The sequence below is a fragment of the Ovis canadensis genome, chromosome 14 (genome assembly GCF_042477335.2).
Source record: "Ovis canadensis isolate MfBH-ARS-UI-01 breed Bighorn chromosome 14, ARS-UI_OviCan_v2, whole genome shotgun sequence".
Lineage (NCBI taxonomy): Eukaryota > Metazoa > Chordata > Mammalia > Artiodactyla > Bovidae > Ovis > Ovis canadensis.
Genome location: NC_091258.1, coordinates 59,407,302 through 59,424,291, shown reverse-complemented (window position 1 = coordinate 59,424,291; position 16,990 = coordinate 59,407,302). Strand labels below are relative to the sequence as shown.

At 55.1% G+C, this 16,990-nt stretch overlaps 5 protein-coding genes across 8 annotated transcripts; 3 read left to right on the top strand and 2 right to left on the bottom strand.

Annotated features, from left to right (window-relative positions):
- Positions 1 to 69: 69 nt before the first annotated feature.
- On the top strand, positions 70 to 3,469 carry HSPB6 (heat shock protein family B (small) member 6). The gene is made up of 3 exons (XM_069550660.1): positions 70 to 1,154; positions 2,154 to 2,276; positions 2,388 to 3,469. The coding sequence occupies exons 1-3, from the start codon at positions 789 to 791 to the stop codon at positions 2,559 to 2,561; spliced, it is 663 nt and encodes a 220-aa protein (XP_069406761.1). The 5' UTR covers positions 70 to 788; the 3' UTR covers positions 2,562 to 3,469.
- A 56-nt stretch (positions 3,470 to 3,525) lies between these two features.
- Positions 3,526 to 9,550, bottom strand: LIN37 (lin-37 DREAM MuvB core complex component). Its single transcript, XM_069550651.1, has 9 exons — positions 8,511 to 9,550; positions 5,598 to 5,673; positions 5,363 to 5,413; positions 5,014 to 5,043; positions 4,848 to 4,933; positions 4,594 to 4,760; positions 3,903 to 4,043; positions 3,742 to 3,815; positions 3,526 to 3,654 (listed from the first exon to the last, which is right to left on the bottom strand). Exons 1-9 carry the CDS (start codon positions 8,542 to 8,544, stop codon positions 3,573 to 3,575), a joined length of 741 nt encoding a protein of 246 aa, XP_069406752.1. The 5' UTR covers positions 8,545 to 9,550; the 3' UTR covers positions 3,526 to 3,572.
- A 487-nt stretch (positions 9,551 to 10,037) lies between these two features.
- On the bottom strand, positions 10,038 to 12,173 carry PSENEN (presenilin enhancer, gamma-secretase subunit). 2 transcript variants are annotated; one of them, XM_069550681.1, is made up of 4 exons: positions 11,300 to 12,173; positions 11,014 to 11,166; positions 10,493 to 10,597; positions 10,038 to 10,306 (listed from the first exon to the last, which is right to left on the bottom strand). In XM_069550681.1, exons 2-4 carry the CDS (start codon positions 11,072 to 11,074, stop codon positions 10,167 to 10,169), a joined length of 306 nt encoding a protein of 101 aa, XP_069406782.1. In that variant the 5' UTR covers positions 11,075 to 11,166; positions 11,300 to 12,173; the 3' UTR covers positions 10,038 to 10,166. The 2 variants fall into 2 exon arrangements, with proteins under 2 accessions (XP_069406782.1, XP_069406783.1); XM_069550682.1 differs by having other exon boundaries at positions 11,014 to 11,128; positions 11,300 to 12,025.
- On the top strand, positions 11,489 to 13,783 carry U2AF1L4 (U2 small nuclear RNA auxiliary factor 1 like 4). 3 transcript variants are annotated; one of them, XM_069550630.1, is made up of 9 exons: positions 11,499 to 11,635; positions 11,806 to 11,868; positions 11,965 to 12,058; positions 12,266 to 12,332; positions 12,415 to 12,464; positions 12,539 to 12,637; positions 12,811 to 12,944; positions 13,066 to 13,161; positions 13,515 to 13,783. In XM_069550630.1, the coding sequence occupies exons 1-9, from the start codon at positions 11,532 to 11,534 to the stop codon at positions 13,597 to 13,599; spliced, it is 792 nt and encodes a 263-aa protein (XP_069406731.1). In that variant the 5' UTR covers positions 11,499 to 11,531; the 3' UTR covers positions 13,600 to 13,783. The 3 variants fall into 3 exon arrangements, with proteins under 3 accessions (XP_069406730.1, XP_069406731.1, XP_069406729.1); XM_069550629.1 differs by lacking the exon at positions 11,965 to 12,058 and having other exon boundaries at positions 11,489 to 11,635; positions 11,781 to 11,868; XM_069550628.1 differs by lacking the exon at positions 11,499 to 11,635 and having other exon boundaries at positions 11,642 to 11,868.
- IGFLR1 (IGF like family receptor 1) lies at positions 13,708 to 16,519 on the top strand. The gene is made up of 5 exons (XM_069550599.1): positions 13,708 to 14,075; positions 14,483 to 14,705; positions 15,165 to 15,349; positions 15,676 to 16,063; positions 16,146 to 16,519. Exons 1-5 carry the CDS (start codon positions 13,998 to 14,000, stop codon positions 16,490 to 16,492), a joined length of 1,221 nt encoding a protein of 406 aa, XP_069406700.1. The 5' UTR covers positions 13,708 to 13,997; the 3' UTR covers positions 16,493 to 16,519.
- Positions 16,520 to 16,990: the final 471 nt, after the last annotated feature.

Here is a 16,990-nt window from a genome sequence, read left to right as displayed (position 1 = left end):
ATTGGCAAGCCCGTGGACCAATGGAAAGGATCCGAGGCTGGGCTCGCGGTTAGGAGGAAGTCCCAATGTACTCTCTCTTTGCTGTAGTCGTGTATTCTAACCACTCCCCCTCTTGCTGTCTAAATCTCATCCAGATTCCAGTCTACGGATTTTTCCGTTGCAGGGGCCATCAGGGAGCCTACCCCCTCTCTAGCCGCCGTCCCTTCATCAGTCCAGAAGTCTACCAGTCCCTCCCGATCTTCTAACCACTTCCGTCTTGCTCCAGGAGCAGCTGGTTGCTCCAACTGCCACGCCTGGGCTCCCGGCCGAAGTGGCTGGATCATAACGAGCTATTTCGGGCCCCAGCTTTAGGCCCCCGTGGGGCCAGCCTGGACTGTTCCTGCCCGCGCCCCCTGGCTTCTGCTCACCTGGCAGATCCCGCTGTCCTGCTCACCCGAGGCTGAGTCAGACGCACAGAATTAGGCCCGGCTTGCCGGGGGTTGGGTCCAGGGCCCTGCTCAAATGGGAATAAGGTCTGTTCTGTGTCGTCCTGACAGCCTGGCCCAGCTACCGCATTCCCTCTACCCAGGAATCTGCTCCCAAGACCGGCATCTGCGTCATCCTCAGAGCACCTTCGGGGCGGGGGTGGATTAAAGGGACTGGGAATTCTTTGGTGGGTTTCTCAGGCTGTAGGTCCCAAACGCCACGCTTGCACCCCACTTTGGCAAGGCTCCGCCTCCTCAGCCTTAGTTTTTCTTTCGGGAAATTAGGGAATGATACCTCGCTGACATCCAGCAGGAGCTTAATAAATGGCCAAGTCATTGTTGGGCTGTCTAAATAAGGCTCTATTAATGGCCGGCTCTGGCCGCGGTCCCAATGTCCCCGGGCGGCCCGCCGAGGGGCGGACACAGGGCTACTATAAAGCAGCGGCGGCGCTCGCTGGAGCACTGCGGAGCCTAGGGCGACGGCAGAGCAGGATGGAGATCCCAGTGCCTGTGCAGCCGTCTTGGCTGCGCCGCGCCTCGGCCCCTTTGCCTGGGCTGTCGGCTCCCGGGCGCCTCTTCGACCAGCGCTTCGGCGAGGGGCTGCTGGAGGCCGAGCTGGCTGCGCTCTGCCCTGCCGCGCTGGCCCCCTACTACCTGCGCGCACCCAGCGTGGCGCTGCCTACCGCCCAGGTGCAGACCTAGGGGAGGGGCGGTAACCCGACTACTTCCAAGGCTGGGGTCCTCGGTCACCTTGAGGGGGGTTAAGGAAAGCCCCTTGACTTTGAGCGGGGTGGAGAGTCCAGCCACTCAGAGGGGCTTCCGGAGTTCCTGGAGTATGGATTCTCAAAGATCGTTTCCCTGAATCGGGTGGGAGGGCCCAGTCGGTGTGAGGAGGGTCTCACGTCCCAGAGTGTAAGGGCAGGGTCCCTAATAGGGTGGGGATGCTCCCTCTGAAGGGGTGTCTTGGTGATTCTGAAGGAGGCTGGGGACTCACGGAATCTGGGGAAAAGGGGGAGCCTAGTCATTCTGAAGGGCGTGGGGCTCCCAGTGACTCCCGGGGCGGGGGGAGGGCATTTTCTGTTATTCTTGAGGAAGAGAGTTTGGAGACTGTGGGTGGTGACTGTGTGTGTCTCCTGGAGAGGCAGAGGGGAAGGAGGGTCCTGCAACTTGAGAAAGGGGGTTCTGGACACTCAGAAGTGGGGGAGTAGTACTAATAACTGCTGAGGGCTCAAGCAATCTCGTAACTCGAGCGGGAGGGTAGAAAGAGGATTCTGGAGAATCTGGGAGGAGGCTTTTTGGGGATTTCTGGCGGAGGTGGAGCAGTAAGGGCTCCAAGGGTCCCTGAGGGGAATGGGGCTGAGGAGTCAGTGCCCAGGAGGATACACGGACTACGAGGTTGTTGACTCTGGGGGAGCCGGCAGGCCTCACCCTGTGAGGGCAGCGGTCCCTGACCTTGGAGGGCAAGGGATGGACCCTCATCACCCTGGATCCCCGGTGGCTACAGGGGGAGGGATGATGCCAGTTATTCTGGGTAAAGAGGTCCTGGGTGGCTAAGAGCAGGAAAGGGGACGTCCCAGTTCCGGAGGCCTGGATAGGCTGCAGCACCGGAACCAAGGGGGAACCGAGGGGAGGGCCCTTGCTGGGCCCCAGGAGCCGTGCCCCGCCCGATGACCATCAGGTTGTACGTAGGTATCGACCGACCCCGGGCATTTCTCGGTGCTGCTGGATGTGAAACACTTCTCACCCGAGGAAATTGCCGTCAAGGTGGTTGGTGACCACGTGGAAGTTCATGCGCGTCATGAGGAGCGCCCGGTGAGCCCGCTGGCGGGGGCGGGGCCAGAACGAGTAGGCGGGATCCACAGGCGGGAGGGGCGGGGCACCTACGGGAACCTGGCGGAATCTCTCAAGCCTCTCTCCCTCCAGGATGAGCACGGATACATTGCGCGCGAGTTCCACCGCCGCTACCGCTTGCCGCCTGGTGTGGACCCTGCGGCCGTGACGTCTGCGCTGTCCCCTGAGGGCGTCCTTTCCATCCAGGCCGCACCTGCGCCGGCCCAGGCCCCACTGCAGTCGCCGCCCGGGGCGGCTGCCAAGTAGGGGTCAGGGCACACCTGAACCCTGGGAGCCGCCTCAGCGCCCCCGCCCTTTCAAAGCCGACCTGACTCCGCCCAGCCAGGTGTCCCCAGCGCGCGCCAAGACTACCCGCCCACCCAGTCTGGGATGTGCCTTGAACCTTCCAACCTACTCATCCCTGATAACTTACTTTCCACTGACACTCCGGCTCTCACACCCTCTCGTGCTTTCAAATCTCCAGACACCTCTCTGACTTCCAGACCCTACAACCACAATCCCTCAGCTAGTCTCTCATTTCCACCAACCCCACTTGGCATATAACGCCACTTCAAACTCCCTATTTCCTTTTGACTTTTCTAGAAAAACATCCCCTCACCCCATTTCAATCCGACCCACCACCAAAGATCATGGTGTAGACAGCCCTGCCCCACCCTAGGCCAGTCAAGCATAATCCCCCCTTCTCAAATGTCCAAGACTCTGCACAGACCTCCCACCCCGGACCATCCTGGCCTGGTCCCCAAGACTCTGGATCCTTCCCTTCATTCCAACCAGATACACCACTTCTCACCCTCTCCCTCCAACCCATCTTCTAACCTGAAACCTCAGCCAGCCACTCCCAGATCCTTGAACGCCTTTTCTGACCCTACCTTTGTACCCCTATTCTAAGCCAACCAGAACCCTCAACCTCGAACTGTACAGATACCTACCCCTCCTCCCCAGAGTCTGCACAGATATCTCACGCTATCCAGAACTCCTCAGTCACTTTGTCTTGACCCCCCAAATCTCCAACCACAACACCCTCCCCTTATTCTCCAAGACCCAACCAAGCAGCCACTTTCTTTAATTCCCTACAATCTTTCTCCCTCCTCAAATTCCCTGATGCCCCATCCCCTACCTAGGTCCACTCCCCCAATAAATGTGCTAGAGCTGTGCCAACTGTTTTATGTCTGATCCAGGAAGGATAGGCTGTAGTAAATGGAGACCAGTGTGGAGGAGAGGAATGTTTATTGGGATGAGGGTGGGGACAGGGGAACATCACTGTCGCTCGTACATCTCCCGTAGGATCTTCATGCTCTCTGAGTAACGAAGCTGGTTCCGATGAGATGCCTCCTTCCACCTGCAGTGGGGGTGGGGGAAAAGCAGAGGGAGGACTCAGCAGTTGGAGCAGAGGCCACAGAGAACAAGCTGGTGGGGGGATGCTCACCTCTGGCGGATACGCTTCCAGCGCTGCATGTTACGGTAGATAAGCGTGGAGGGTGAGGGCTCAGGCTCAGAGGGCTGCATGACAGAGAGGCCAGGCTGGGTGACCACACTCATACCCCACAACACCTGCCCCATGGCCCTGAGCCAGCCCAGCATACTCACCTCATCATCAGGGGTACCCTGGGTCTCAGGCTGCAGCGGGGATGGAATTCGGGATCTGCAGGCGTCTCCAGGTGGCCCAGGAGCTGTGGGTGGAGGCAGCTTATACACATCACGACTCTTGCTGTTGGTGACTTCAGAACCCTGGGGATACAAGGACCCACACCAGACCCAACAGAGTCAGAGAAGAGGGTCAGGGACATCATTTCACACCTTCCCCAGCAACAAAAGACATGAAGGTTTCTCCAGGGACTTGTACTTAGGAGTCATGTGTCTGCTCCAAGGACCCCTGTCCAACCCAGGGACCCCTGATCACTCCTGCCCAGCATAGAGACCTCCATCTATGGAGACCTCCATTCCTAGCCCAGGGGGTTGCCATCTGCTCCCCTAGACCAGGTGGCTATACCTGGTTGCCCTAAGGACCCCTGCCTAGTCTCTCAGCTCTTGGTGACTTCTGATCTTGGAGGGCACATCTATTTACCCAGGAACCCTGTCTCCTCTGCCTCTCAGACCAGAGAGCCATGTCTGTCTGCTCTAGGGCACTCCAACCTTTGCCCTGGCCTAAGGGTTCCTATCTATGTGCTTCACCAGATTCAGGAGTCACTGGTGTTCTTGTCTGCCAGGGAGGGTGCTTTGTGACTGCCTACCCATTGCACTCCTGGGCTGCTGGGCAGGAACCCACCACCCATCTCACCTCCTCATCCTCAGGCAGGGGAGGCAGTGGCGAGCTGGGTGAGCGTTCACGCTCACGCACTGTGGGGCTGTTGCGCATCCAGGCTCGGCAGATGGGGTACAGTGGCGTGTTCTCACTGAACTGAGCCAAGTCCACACTCCGGTCAAACAGCTTGATCACATAGGTGTCTAGAGTGGGGCGAGTAGGAAGGGTATGAACATCCTTGCCTAGCCCCCCCAATCACTGCCTGCCCTCGAGGGCCACCGCCTACTCACTGGATCGCTGTGGCCCTCCCTCAGCCAGCCCCTCATCCATCTCCCTCCTCTTCTTCCTCCGCTGGTGGGGGAATCGGGCAGATGGCCTGTGTGGGGAGGGAGTACATCAGGACCGGGGTGGGGACTACAGACCTCTCATCAGCTGGTGGGGCCCCTGCCACCTTACCGTTTGCCAGTGGCCGTGATGGAGCAATCCCTGTGGGGAGAGACAGGGTGTCATGTTAGCAGGCTTGCCCTTAAACGAATGCCTGCTCACAACCCCTCAAAAAGCACCCTGGGGGTACTGTGAATGAGCTCAGAGATCCCACCAAACCCTGCAGCCTTGGGTCCCACCCCTTGCAAGCTGACGTGCCATCATCAGGGGACCTGAGTTTCTGCTGCTCCATGGCTTTTGTACGTGAAGAATGGTTAAGACTGTGATGGAGAAAGCACAGGGCAGGGGGCTCAGGGCTCAGATGAGGAAAGAAGTTATCTACCACAAACCCTCAGACACAGATCCCATCAATAAAACTTACTTGTTGTGGGTGTCTGAGGAGGTCTTCCCAGGTTCCTCATCCAGACGCTCCCTGGTAGCAGAAGAGAACTGCATGCTCAGGGTTCCCAGGGCCCAGGGTGGGAAAGTACCCAGTGGCCTCATCCACTGGGCCTCTTCCTTCCTAAGTCAGTCTCTGGGGTCCCACCCACAACCAGAGGGTCCCACCCGCTAGGGCCCCCAACTTCCCATGACCCTGTCCTGGGTCAGATCCCAACCTGTCCATGTGACTCTTCTCTAGCAGACACTGCAGAACAGCATCCAGTTGGTTCCGGGCCTTGGCCATCTCCAACTCTGGGGAAGAGGAGGGGTACCAAGCAGGAGTCACTTCCCAGGCCCAAGCCAGGTGGGCAGCCACTGGACCAGGAAAGGGCATGCAGATCCAATCGTTTGGCTGGGCCAGGCGTACTAGGAGGGTATAGTGGGCAGAGCCTACTAAAGAGCAAGAGCTCTGGCTTCCAGGGCTGACCCACACGCTCATGTGTGATCTAAGGTGAATCACCTTACCTCACTGAGCCTGTTTCCTCATCTTGAAAATGGGTCTCCAAATGATATCTATTGCTAGGGCTGTTTTGAGGTTTAAATAAACCTATGCTGTATATGAAAGCTTATTATGTGCCAAGCATTGTTCCAGGCATGTCACGTATATCAACCCATTGAGTTTTTTACAACAACCCTGGCAGGTGGATAGGATTTTTATCCCCATTTCAGAGAGAATGAAACTGAGGCACAGAGAGGATAGGCTACTTGCCCAAAGTTACACAGCTAGAAAATTAAAAGGCTGAAGATATACACCAGGTCATTTGGCTCCAGAGTGGACATTATACGGCAGGGGCTCAAACTGGGTGCAGAATCTAGCCCCAAGGTGCACTTTGTTTGGCTAAGGTAATGGGGTTACTTCAAATCTGTTAAATCTGAATGAGATGACTACATTTGAACAGTTGGGAGATTTCACCTAAAATACCCATTTTGGGCTTTTTCCCCCCCAGGAAATGAGATATCTGGGCCCACCTTCCTGCATGCCACAGACCCAGCCTGGCCCTAAGAACCTATGTGTTTGCCTCTCTTCATCACAGAACTTATGGAGGTGACAATGTTATAAATCTCCTTACATTTCTTGTGGGGTGTTCATTCTTCTCTTCCAACTAATAGGAGCTCTGACCCAGCGCTCAGAGCCCAGAAGGACACTTGGGGACATGACTAGCCAGCGCTGAGACTTCCCGAAGAGGCCAGGAGACATTACTCAGAGCAGACAGGGTGGGGATGTGGGGCTGGGAGCAGCTGAGATTCTCTAGCAAAGAGCCTTGGGTAGGAGCCAAGGTGTGAATAATGCCCAATGTCTTTCCTCAGTCCCTGCTTCTCTCCTGAACCTCAGATCTTGGGATCCCATGGACTCCCAGACACTTCCCCCTGGACATCCCCCAGGCTCCTTCCATGGACTGGGTCCCACACTGGCCTCAGTGTCTCTAAACGTATCCTTTTTTCCTGGACCGCCATCTCAGAGATATCCCTATTGTCACCCAGTCCTTTTCTCGGTCTCAACATGGTCATTGCTCTCCCTTCCCCGCCCACCCCACAACCTGTCTACTTGTCTCCTGAGGTTCTCTCCCCTCTCCCACCTCCCTGGTCTATCTGTCGTGTCCCTTCCTTCCCCTGGGCCCCCAGCCTCAGTCTCCCCTTCTGATCCACAAGGTTGCCAGGGGAATCTTCCTAAAGCCAAACCTGATCCCGATCTTTCCCTGTTTAGAATGCTCCAGAACTCTGCAGTGCCCCCTGAGGCAGAGTCCTAATGGTCAGCCTGGTGTTCACAGGCTTCCATGACTCTGCCTACTCCTTCCTCAACACCCTCATTTGTGGTCAGAGCCCCTTCATTCTTCCACCCACGACTTTTGGGGCATTTTTTGGCAGTTGGAGGGGGCATCTTGTAAAGACTTCCTCTGGGGTTCAAAACCCTCCCTTGGCTCCCCATTGCCCTTGGAGCAAAAGCCAAAGTCATAACCTGGGCCCACAAGATCTGCCCCTTTCCTTCACCTCTTTGCTCTCATCTCCTCACCTTTCTACCTCACTTCACTTGCTCTGCTCCAGCCACTCTGGCCTCCCTGCTGGCCCTTGAACATGCCAGAGAAATCTTTCACTTCTCTGCCATTTCAAAGCTATTTCCTTTGTCAGATTTGCTGTTCCCTCACTTATCACTCTGTCCCTCACCTTGCCTCACTCCTGATCTCCTTAGCTTCTCTTGTTTTGTTTTTTTTTTTTTTCTTTTTGACCACTTATAGCATTTACTACGAAGAAGGCAATGGCACCCCACTCCAGTACTCTTGCCTGGAAAATCCCATGGATGGAGGAGCCTGGAAGGCTGCAGTCCATGGGGTCGCTGAGCGTGGGACACGACTGAGCAACTTCCCTTTCACTTTTCACTTTCATGCATTGGAGAAGGAAATGGCAACCCACTCCAGTATTCTTGCCTGGAGAATCTCAGGGACGGGGGAGCCTGGTGGGCTGCTGTCTATGGGGTCGCACAGAGTCGGATACGACTGCAGTGACTTAGCAGCAGCAGCGTTTACTATCTCATGTCATTTTACTTGGTCTGGATTCCAGGTCTCTCCCACCACCCTTAACATGCTAGCCCTGGGTTCCCATCAGCTTGGCCCAAACCCAGAATGACTTCCTCTCTCAGCTTCAGTTTCCCCATCTATATTTCCTACTTCCTAGGAAATAGGAATTATCAATCCCCTAGGACTATTGGGATACAGTGACTGCAAAGATTAAAAGCTTTCCTGTACTTCAGGTGATCAGCATAATGCTTCACTCAAGACCATTGCTAGAAAGGGGGAAATGGAGGCAGAGCCAGGAAATGAGTCCTTCTTGGAGTCACACGGTTCGGGTTCCCCATGTGGGACTGCACCACACTGCCAGGCCACCACCATTCAGCCTCAAAGCTATCCTGAACACAGTTCGGGAGGGTATCAAGGTGGCCGGAATCGTTCGATCGACGCCTGACAGCGGTAGTCATATGGGCTGCAGGGAGAAGTCACGCAGTCCACCTTATCGCGATAATCCTGTTTAATGGGGCTCCCTTACCCTGATCAGTCCGCTGCTCCCTTACCTGCCCCCAACCTCGGGATCCTCACCTGATTTCTCCACTTTCACCTTCACCGGGAACATGGTTGGGGTCTGGGATCTGGGTAGCTGGGCCAGAGGAGCCCAAAAGAGCCTAATGTCACAAGTCAAGGCCGGAGGCAGACGGGGAGAGGTCAAAGGTAAGCTTCATGTGTAGCCAGTCCGCCGCCCTGAGCAGTGTCCGGCCGCGATGGACGCAGATGCCGCCACCTCCTCCCGTTCCTTCTGTGGGCGGGCCCTCTCGGCAGTTCCTTGTTCCCATTAGTCAGTGCAACCGTCAATCTCATATCGTGGCCAATTAATAGCTGCCGCTGTCGGCTCCCAGCTCTCAGTCCCACCTTCCTAAAGCCTAGTTTCCGGAAACAAACCAACGACATCCCGGGGCCCTTCCTGGGACGTGGTTCTAACTTCCGAGACTCGGTAGAAGTAACGCACGGTGGGAAACGAAGGATCAGAGCATCGCGAGGCTGCTGCTTAGAACTTGGAGAGTTAGAAGCTTTTGAGTAACATCAGTTTAGCTATTGAACAGGAGTTATTTAACCGTGGAAGTCTCTTTATCCCTAAGAGGAAAACAAATTTGGGGTTAGGCGGGGCTCCCTCTTACTGAGCACTCGCTAGGTGCCAGCTGCTGCTGCTGCTAAGTCTCTTCAGTCGTGTCCGACTCTCTGTGACCCCCTAGACGGCAGCCTACCAGGTAGCTCCCTGTTAATCTCTTTTCAAGTTTAGCCTCATTCACTTAGCGAATATTAGCGTTCCAGGTACTTCTCTAGGTACTGGGGACACCGCAGTGAACAAAACGATAAAAATCCTTGCCCTAATGAGCTTATAGAGAATGGAAGATAAACAATAAACAACTAGAACATTTTAAATGCAATGTAATAGGAAAAAGAATATAGCCTGAAAGACACATGGAGAGTACCCAGGAGGGGGACTGAAACTTTAAATAGGATGGTCAAGGAAGCCTTCTCTAATAAAGCAATTGAATACTTTTCTATAGCTACGGACAGTCTCCTTCAGAAAATGGGGAACTTACATTTACCACATGTGCCTTGGCCCAGATAAATTCTAGGGGGTAGTGTTGTGATCCACATTTCTGACGAGAATAATGAAGCCCAGTGGAAAAGTATGTATTTTCAAATTCACATACTACCAGTACAGGATAACAGCCCCTACTAATGAAAGTACTCTTCCTTTCTGGTTCCAAATCTGTAAAACAGTGTTCCCAAGCAAGTTTTCTATTTTTGAGAGTTATGAGTAGTATACAGTAAACTAATGCACATCATGTTTGAAGCACTAAGCCTAATACAAAGTAAGCAACCAATAAATGTTCCTGAATATTAATAATTATTTTAGGGAATTCCCTGGCAGTCCAGTGGTTGAGACTCCATGCTCTCACTGCCAAGGGCCCAGAGGGCCTGGGTTCAATCTCTAGTTGGGAAAATAAAATTTCACAAGGTGTGTGCATGGTGGGCAAAAAAAAAAAAACAAACCCAAATCATCTTATCCTTCAATCTCCAAAAGATCCCAGGAAGTCAATATTGAGAATTAGGGTCCTTTATTGGGGGATGTCAGCAGAGAACATAGGAGACAGGAACAAGTCTTAAGGGCTTGAAAGTGGGCTTGGAGGAGAGGAGCCCATCCTGGTCCTCAGGCCTGTACAGAAGCTGTCAGGGGGTACCCAGGGGTATGGTGAAGGAGAGGTAGTCCCCAAGGGCGCCCCAACGTGGCCGGTAGATCTGGAAGATAGTGATCCAGGTGGAGAGTACAATCACCCATAAGAAGAAGCCCACAGCTGAGCGCCAGACATCTGTAAGAGGGAACAGGAAGGGAAAGGTTGTCCTCCACCTGCTCTGTGGTCTCCCTGAGACTGGCCCTCTCTTCTCTTCCACAAAGTTCCAGGATTCTTGACCCTCCGTCATCCCCTCCCACCAAGGCTTCTTGAGTCCCTCTCCTTACACCTGATGGCCTCCCTTCATCTGTGCCCTGGACTCACAGCCTTTGATTTGGCTCTGCTCCGTGTATGCTGGGACAATGAAGGCCTCTCGGAAGAACCAGAAAATGTTGACCAACCAGAGAAAAGGCAGGAAGGCAAACCCACCTAAAGAGAAGAAAAAAGACTGGGACATGAAGAAATGAGGATCCTCCCAACACCCACCTGTTGAAAGGTCCAGTAGGAAGATCCTCTCCCACAACCTAAGTGAAATGGATATCTCTGCTATCAGGGACTCAGAAATCCTGGCTCCTCCCTGGGAGTCAAGAATCCTAGTCCTCAACCACGTCTTTGTCAGAACCAGGAGTCCAGCCCCCGCAACATTTCTCTTTTGGGACCCAGAAATTGAGGTCCCAGTCTCCTCCTTCAGCAAGACTCAGGCCCTTCCTCTCTTGGGACCAAAGAATCGGCGTCCCCAGCCACTTCATCCTCTGGACCCAAGAACCCAGGTCCCCAGACCCTCTTCCATCAGGCGCTCTAGTCCCGCCCCCTCTCTTCAGGTACCCTAGGATACCGGCCCTTACCCAGGTAGTACTTCCGGCAGAGGTTCAACTTCTCCTCGTTGGACACTCGCTCCAAGTTCATAGTTGCGCTGGGGCCGGGTCTTCCGAGGGTCTGGGGCAGACCCAAGTCCTGACCCTAAGTGACAGATCCAAGGATCACAAACAACCACGCCCCTATTAGGACAAAACGGAGAGAAACTGAAGGGTGGATTTTCTGGAAGAAGGGCACTCCTGCCCCCACCAGCGATCTGACTGGGTTGAGATGCTCTTTACGTTTATTTGGGTGCGGAAACGACCCCCGACTCACCAGTGGAGTCTTAACTTCCTCCGGTCTGGGCCCCTTTGCCACTTTCAACCACGGACTTTTGCGCGAGACGCCCCAAGTTTCTCTGGAGATTGTAGTTTTTTTGATGAGGCAACGCCGCGCGCATGCCCCTTCAGGCAACTCCACTGGGTGAGCCTGTGCGGAGAGTGCGAGCCTGCATCACGCAAGCGCACTAGGGAGTTTCCAGTGCGGAGGCAGCGAACTACACTTCCCAATGCTTTTAAGCAACGGAAATGACGTAAATAGCAGACAGAGTTGGAGGGTTTGGGTAAAAATGGCTGAATATTTAGCATCGATATTCGGGACTGAGAAGGACAAGTGAGAATGGGTGCAGGGAGTGGCCCCTTCGGGGGACCGGGGACGGGGCACTTGGCAACCTGGTGGCTGGGCGGCGCGGATCGGTGTTTCTGGAGTGTTCAGCTCCCTGGCCCTCGGTTCACCTCTGTCTTTGCACCTCTTCCAGGGTTAACTGCTCTTTTTACTTTAAGATCGGGGCCTGCCGGCACGGGGACCGGTGCTCCCGGCTTCACAACAAGCCGACTTTCAGCCAGGTGAGACCCGGCGCGGATCCTGGGGGGTTAACGCCTCCTGGCCATTCCCCTTCTGTTGTCCATCATCACGAGGTCCCGCCTTTTCCGGATTTCTAGGGCCCACCCTATCGCCCGGTTTTTTTCTTGTCGGACCTCTACAGGTTCCTCCCCCAACCTCAGGCTCTTCTCCCAGGAACTTGGCCACGCCCCCGTACGTACAGACCACACCCCTGGGCTATCCCTCACTGCTAGATACCCTCTCTTCTGGTTCTCTGAGGGGCAAGCGTTGCTGAGGCACGCAAGACGTTTATGCTTTTTTCTCTGTTGCGAGGTCTCACCCGCAACCTTCATATCCCACCCCTTCGCATATAACCCCGCCCTCTGAACTCAGGCCCTGCCCCCTTTAAATTCTGTTCAGACCATAGTGCTGCTCAACCTGTATCGGAATCCACAGAACACCGCCCAAACCGCAGACGGATCGCACTGTGAGTAAGCGGCCAGTGTTGGGGGCAGGGCAGACAGCCCCCAGCAGGCCGCCCCCTGATTCCACCCTGCCCCCTCCTCCAGGTCACGTGAGCGACGTGGAGGTGCAAGAACACTATGATAACTTCTTCGAGGTGAGGGTTGGCGGGGGTGGGTTGACTTTCCCGTGGGCCGGGAGCTCAGCTGATTTCCTCCTAATCTTCCACAGGAAGTGTTCACCGAACTGCAAGAGAAGTACGGGGAGATTGAAGAGATGAATGTGTGCGACAACCTGGGGGATCACCTCGTGGGCAATGTTTATGTCAAGGTGCCTGCTGTCCCCCCAGAGCCCAGAAGTGAAGGCATTTCAGTGCCTAAAAGTCACCACTGAAGCCTCACAGCCTGAGGTCCATCACTAAAAGCGGTCCAGCCCTTGAGCTGCTAGCTAATCCTCTGAAGATTTCTGAGTTTGATTGTTCACCCTGACTGACTTTTCCTCAGTTTCGGCGTGAGGAAGATGCAGAGCGGGCAGTGGTTGAGCTCAATAACCGCTGGTTCAACGGGCAAGCTGTGCATGCTGAGCTGTCTCCCGTCACCGATTTCCGGGAGTCGTGCTGTCGGCAGTATGAGATGGGGTATGGTAGTACAGCAGTGGGTTGGGCACCTGGAGTCCCAGGCTTCTGTTGTGTGTTGAGGGGGCTGTCAGTGACAGTGGCCTCATCCATCCATTCATCCATGTATTTATCCTTTACCCAGGGAATGTACCCGAGGTGGTTTCTGCAACTTCATGCACCTGCGACCCATTTCCCGCGACCTCAGGCGGCAGCTCTACGGGCGGGGACCCAGGCGCAGGTATTTCAGGACCAGCCTGCCAAGACTTCTCATACCCCAAGCCCCCTGAACCCTGAGATGAATCTGATCCTATGCCCCAATAAGTGTCTCAGCCTTTTGTACCCTAAGACTAGCCCTCAGCCCTATCTGAAGGTCAGCATCTAAGTCTCAACCCCTAAACCAGCCTGAACCCCAAACCCAAGTCCATCCTGGCTGTCCAGTCCTGAGATTAGTCCCTATGCGCCTATCCTGAGGCCACCCCCAGGAGCTATTTACTTCATCAATTGTCATGATTTATCCCTGAGCAGGGAGGCTGAACTGGAAGATCTGCGCATCATTCCCTATGGCTCTAACCCTCCTCTCTATGTCCCCAGGTCACCCCCAAGGTCCCATACTGGCCACCGTCCCCGAGAAAGAAATCGACGACGGTCTCCAGACCACCGGCATGGCCGTTTCTGAGACCCTGACTCCCTTGCCCTCCACCCTTGGCAGGCACAGATGTTCCTCGCCAGGACACCTCCTCAAAGTTCCCATAACTGCCCAGTGACATCTTCTCCAGACTCTGGGTCTCCATGATGTAACACCTTCAACACAGGGAACTTCTATTGCCCCTCCCCTAATAAAATTCTGTACTGAGGGTTTAGAGCTTTGTTGTTAGCTTAAGCCTGGCTGTAGGCTGGTTTCCTTCCACCCCCACATCTGGTGAAAAGGGGAAGCGGGGCTGGGCTCTGGCCACAACCTCAGCCAAGGAACTTCCAACAACAGGTGCAAAAGCAGAACACCCAGGGTCCCAGAAATCCCCAAGTGGGACTGGATAGGTGGGGCTGCCTTTGTGCTGGAAACTTCACATCTGGCTGATGACTCTCAAGGGAGATGCTTGGTTGCAGCAGGTTGGAGGACTCCTAATCTGGAGGAGATTGTGGTTAGGAGCTAAGGTAAGGTTGCTGGGCACTGGGTGGGAGTGTGTAGTGGTTGAGGATTGGGTCCTCCATGCCCACTGCCCCGCGATTGAAGTAGGTATTCTATGCCAGATACTGTTCTAAATGCTTTACTGTCAGTCATAGTTTTACTTCTCCAGTTACCCTATGAGACAGGTTACTATTATTATCCCATTTTACAGATGGGAAAACAGGGCAGGAAGATGGCAGAGATAGGTTATAAATCCACGCAATCTGGCTCTAGAGTCCTCGCTCTAGTGATCTCAAGGCCTTATGGCCTCTCTGATAACCGGCCAGGAGTTGGACTAGGGGCTGGAGGATAGATTCTTGGCTTCTGAAGGGGACTGAGGGTCCTATGCCTCCACATCCACTGCTTCCTTCTTCTGCCCTGGTTTCCTGGCAAGTGCGGCAGAAGCGCTGTGGCAGGAAGTCGTGTGGTCAGGGGCCCCCAGATTGCAGGCTCCGCCCGGATGGGGCCCCTACGCCTCCTCCGGACTGCTGTGCTGCTCCTGGCCCAGGCGGCGCCTTGGGAGGCCTCTCAGCACTGCGGCCGCCTCGAGTACTGGAACCCTGACAACCGGTGCTGCGGCAGCTGCCTGCAGCGCTTCGGGCCGCCCCCTTGCTCGGGTGAGGAGCGGGAAACTGGGCGTTTGTATATGTTCGGGCGGAGTTACAGGGTGATGGGGGCAGGGGGAGGGGCGAGGTCTGTGTGCTACGGCCTGTGAGGCTTGCTTCAGGGTAGGGGCGGTGGGTTGTGCATAGACGAGTGAGGATGGGGGCTAAGCCTGCGAAGAAAGGAGCTGTGTGTGTTAAGAGGGTCAAGGTGAAGGTGTGTGACCCATTAGGCGGGAACCGAGCAGTGAGGAAGAAGTGGGCGGGACAATTTAAGGGGCGGTGCCTGGGTAGAGAGGGTTGGGAGGCTGCTTGAGATACTGTGGGGCGGGGTTAGAGGTGATAGGTCCGCTGATAGGTTGGGTGAGTACCGTATAAGGGGCGGGGCCTGCAAGGATAGGGCATAGATGAAAGGGCGTAGCTAGTGCTGAGAAGGCAGGCTTGACAACAGCACGTGAGACTCTCTCCCACCAGACCTAGAGTTTTCGGAAAACTGCGGGCTGGATGATGCTGGCAATCACGTAATGCACCCCTTCCAAGAGTGTCCTCCTGGACAGTGCAATAGCAACAGCGCGGAGCTATGTAGCCTTTGTGGCGGCGGAGCAACGGCACCCATTCCCTCGGGGAGCCGCGGCGGAACTGGGCGGCCCTGCCGAGAGGTACTGCTTAGGTTTCAGAGGGCCTGGGCAGGGGTGCAGCTTAAGGGAGCGGGGCGAGAACTGGAGGCCTGACTTGGGATCGGATGGGTGGGGTCTTATTAAGGGAAGGGGAGTAGCTTAACTGAAGAGGGTAGGGATGGGGCCATGGTATCTGGAGATGACTTGCCTGGGTTTAAAGGAGTCGAGGGTTGCGGGGGGGGGGGGGGGGCGGGGGCTGGATCAGGCGGGGATGTAGACCCATTGAGGGAGTTAAGGATGAGAGGTTTGTGCTGAGAATTCCCAAGTTGGGCATGCCTCGCACTTTATTCCAACCCCTTGTTTTCCAGAAGCCTGTCTCTAACAAGGAGCCCTGCCCACTGACACCTGGAAAATCGAGCATCCTTAGCTCCCAGGAGCCCAGCTCACCAGCGATTCCCAGTGTTTCGTGGACTTCTGAGCACAAAGCCCCTCAGCAAGCCTGGCCGAGTTTGAGTTTTGCCCTATTCCTAGTGCTGGTTCTGCTCGTGACCTCAGCCATAATCCTGCTTGCCCTGCAAAGGCACCACCGTCGCCTCAACCAAGGGAAAGCAGTCCAACACCTGTATCCTAGCTTGGTTTGCAGTGACCTTGACACCCACACCCACTTCTTGCACTCGTCCTCTCCAGCCTCCCTGGAGACTTCAGAGGCAAGGGACATATGGAAGGAGGTCTCTCTGTCTCCACTCCTAGGCAGGGGTTAGTTGAGGATACACCAAGGATGGGGAGGTGGACTGGAAGCTTGTACTCCCCCTTCCTCACCCCTTACTTTGTCTCCCAGAGATGCCAAGCCTGGAGTCACAGCCCCTCTCTCGCCTCCTGGATGAGCTGGAGGTGCTGGAGGAGCTGATCCTGTTGCTGGATCCTGAGCCTGGGCCAGGTGGGAGGATGGCCTGTGGCACCACTCGACACCTGGCTGCAAGATACGGACTGCCTGCTGCCTGGTCCACTTTCGCCTACTCACTGCGGCCCAGTCGCTCACCTCTGAGGGCTCTCATTGAGATGGTGGTGGCGCGGGAGCCCTCTGCCTCTTTGGGCCAGCTTGGCACACACCTGGCCCAGATAGGGAGGGCAGATGCACTGCAGGTGCTGTCCAAACTTGGCTCATCAGGGGCTTGCCTGGCCTAGTATTCAATAAAGTTACTATTGAAGTAAGTGCTGCTGTCTCTGGGCCTCATTAAGAGCCCTCTTAAAACAGTATGAATTAGGAATTTTGGCAGCACAGTAGTTCCAACTCTGCATTTCCACTACAAGGGGACTGGGTTTGATTTCCCATCAGGAAACTAGGATCTTGCATGCCGCTCCCCACCCCCAAAGCCTTAATTGGGCCAAAACCCAACAGACATCCTGATTCCCCTTCTAATCCCACCCCCACAGAATGGGCCAATCCCACCTCACAAGACCAGCTGTGGGTTACCTCTGGGCAACCAGGGTCCCCTCTGAGAAAAGGCCCTGCTCCCCCTGGGAGAGTTCATCTACAAGGACTTAGTTCAATTCTAACCCAGAATAGGTACTGTATTTAGCTATGAGCCTTCAGAGACCCCACAATTCTAGTTCTGAACCATGCCCTCTTACCTACCTGTTCAGGCTGACGGGTTTCCCTGGCTCAGGATGAGTGTGGGGCAC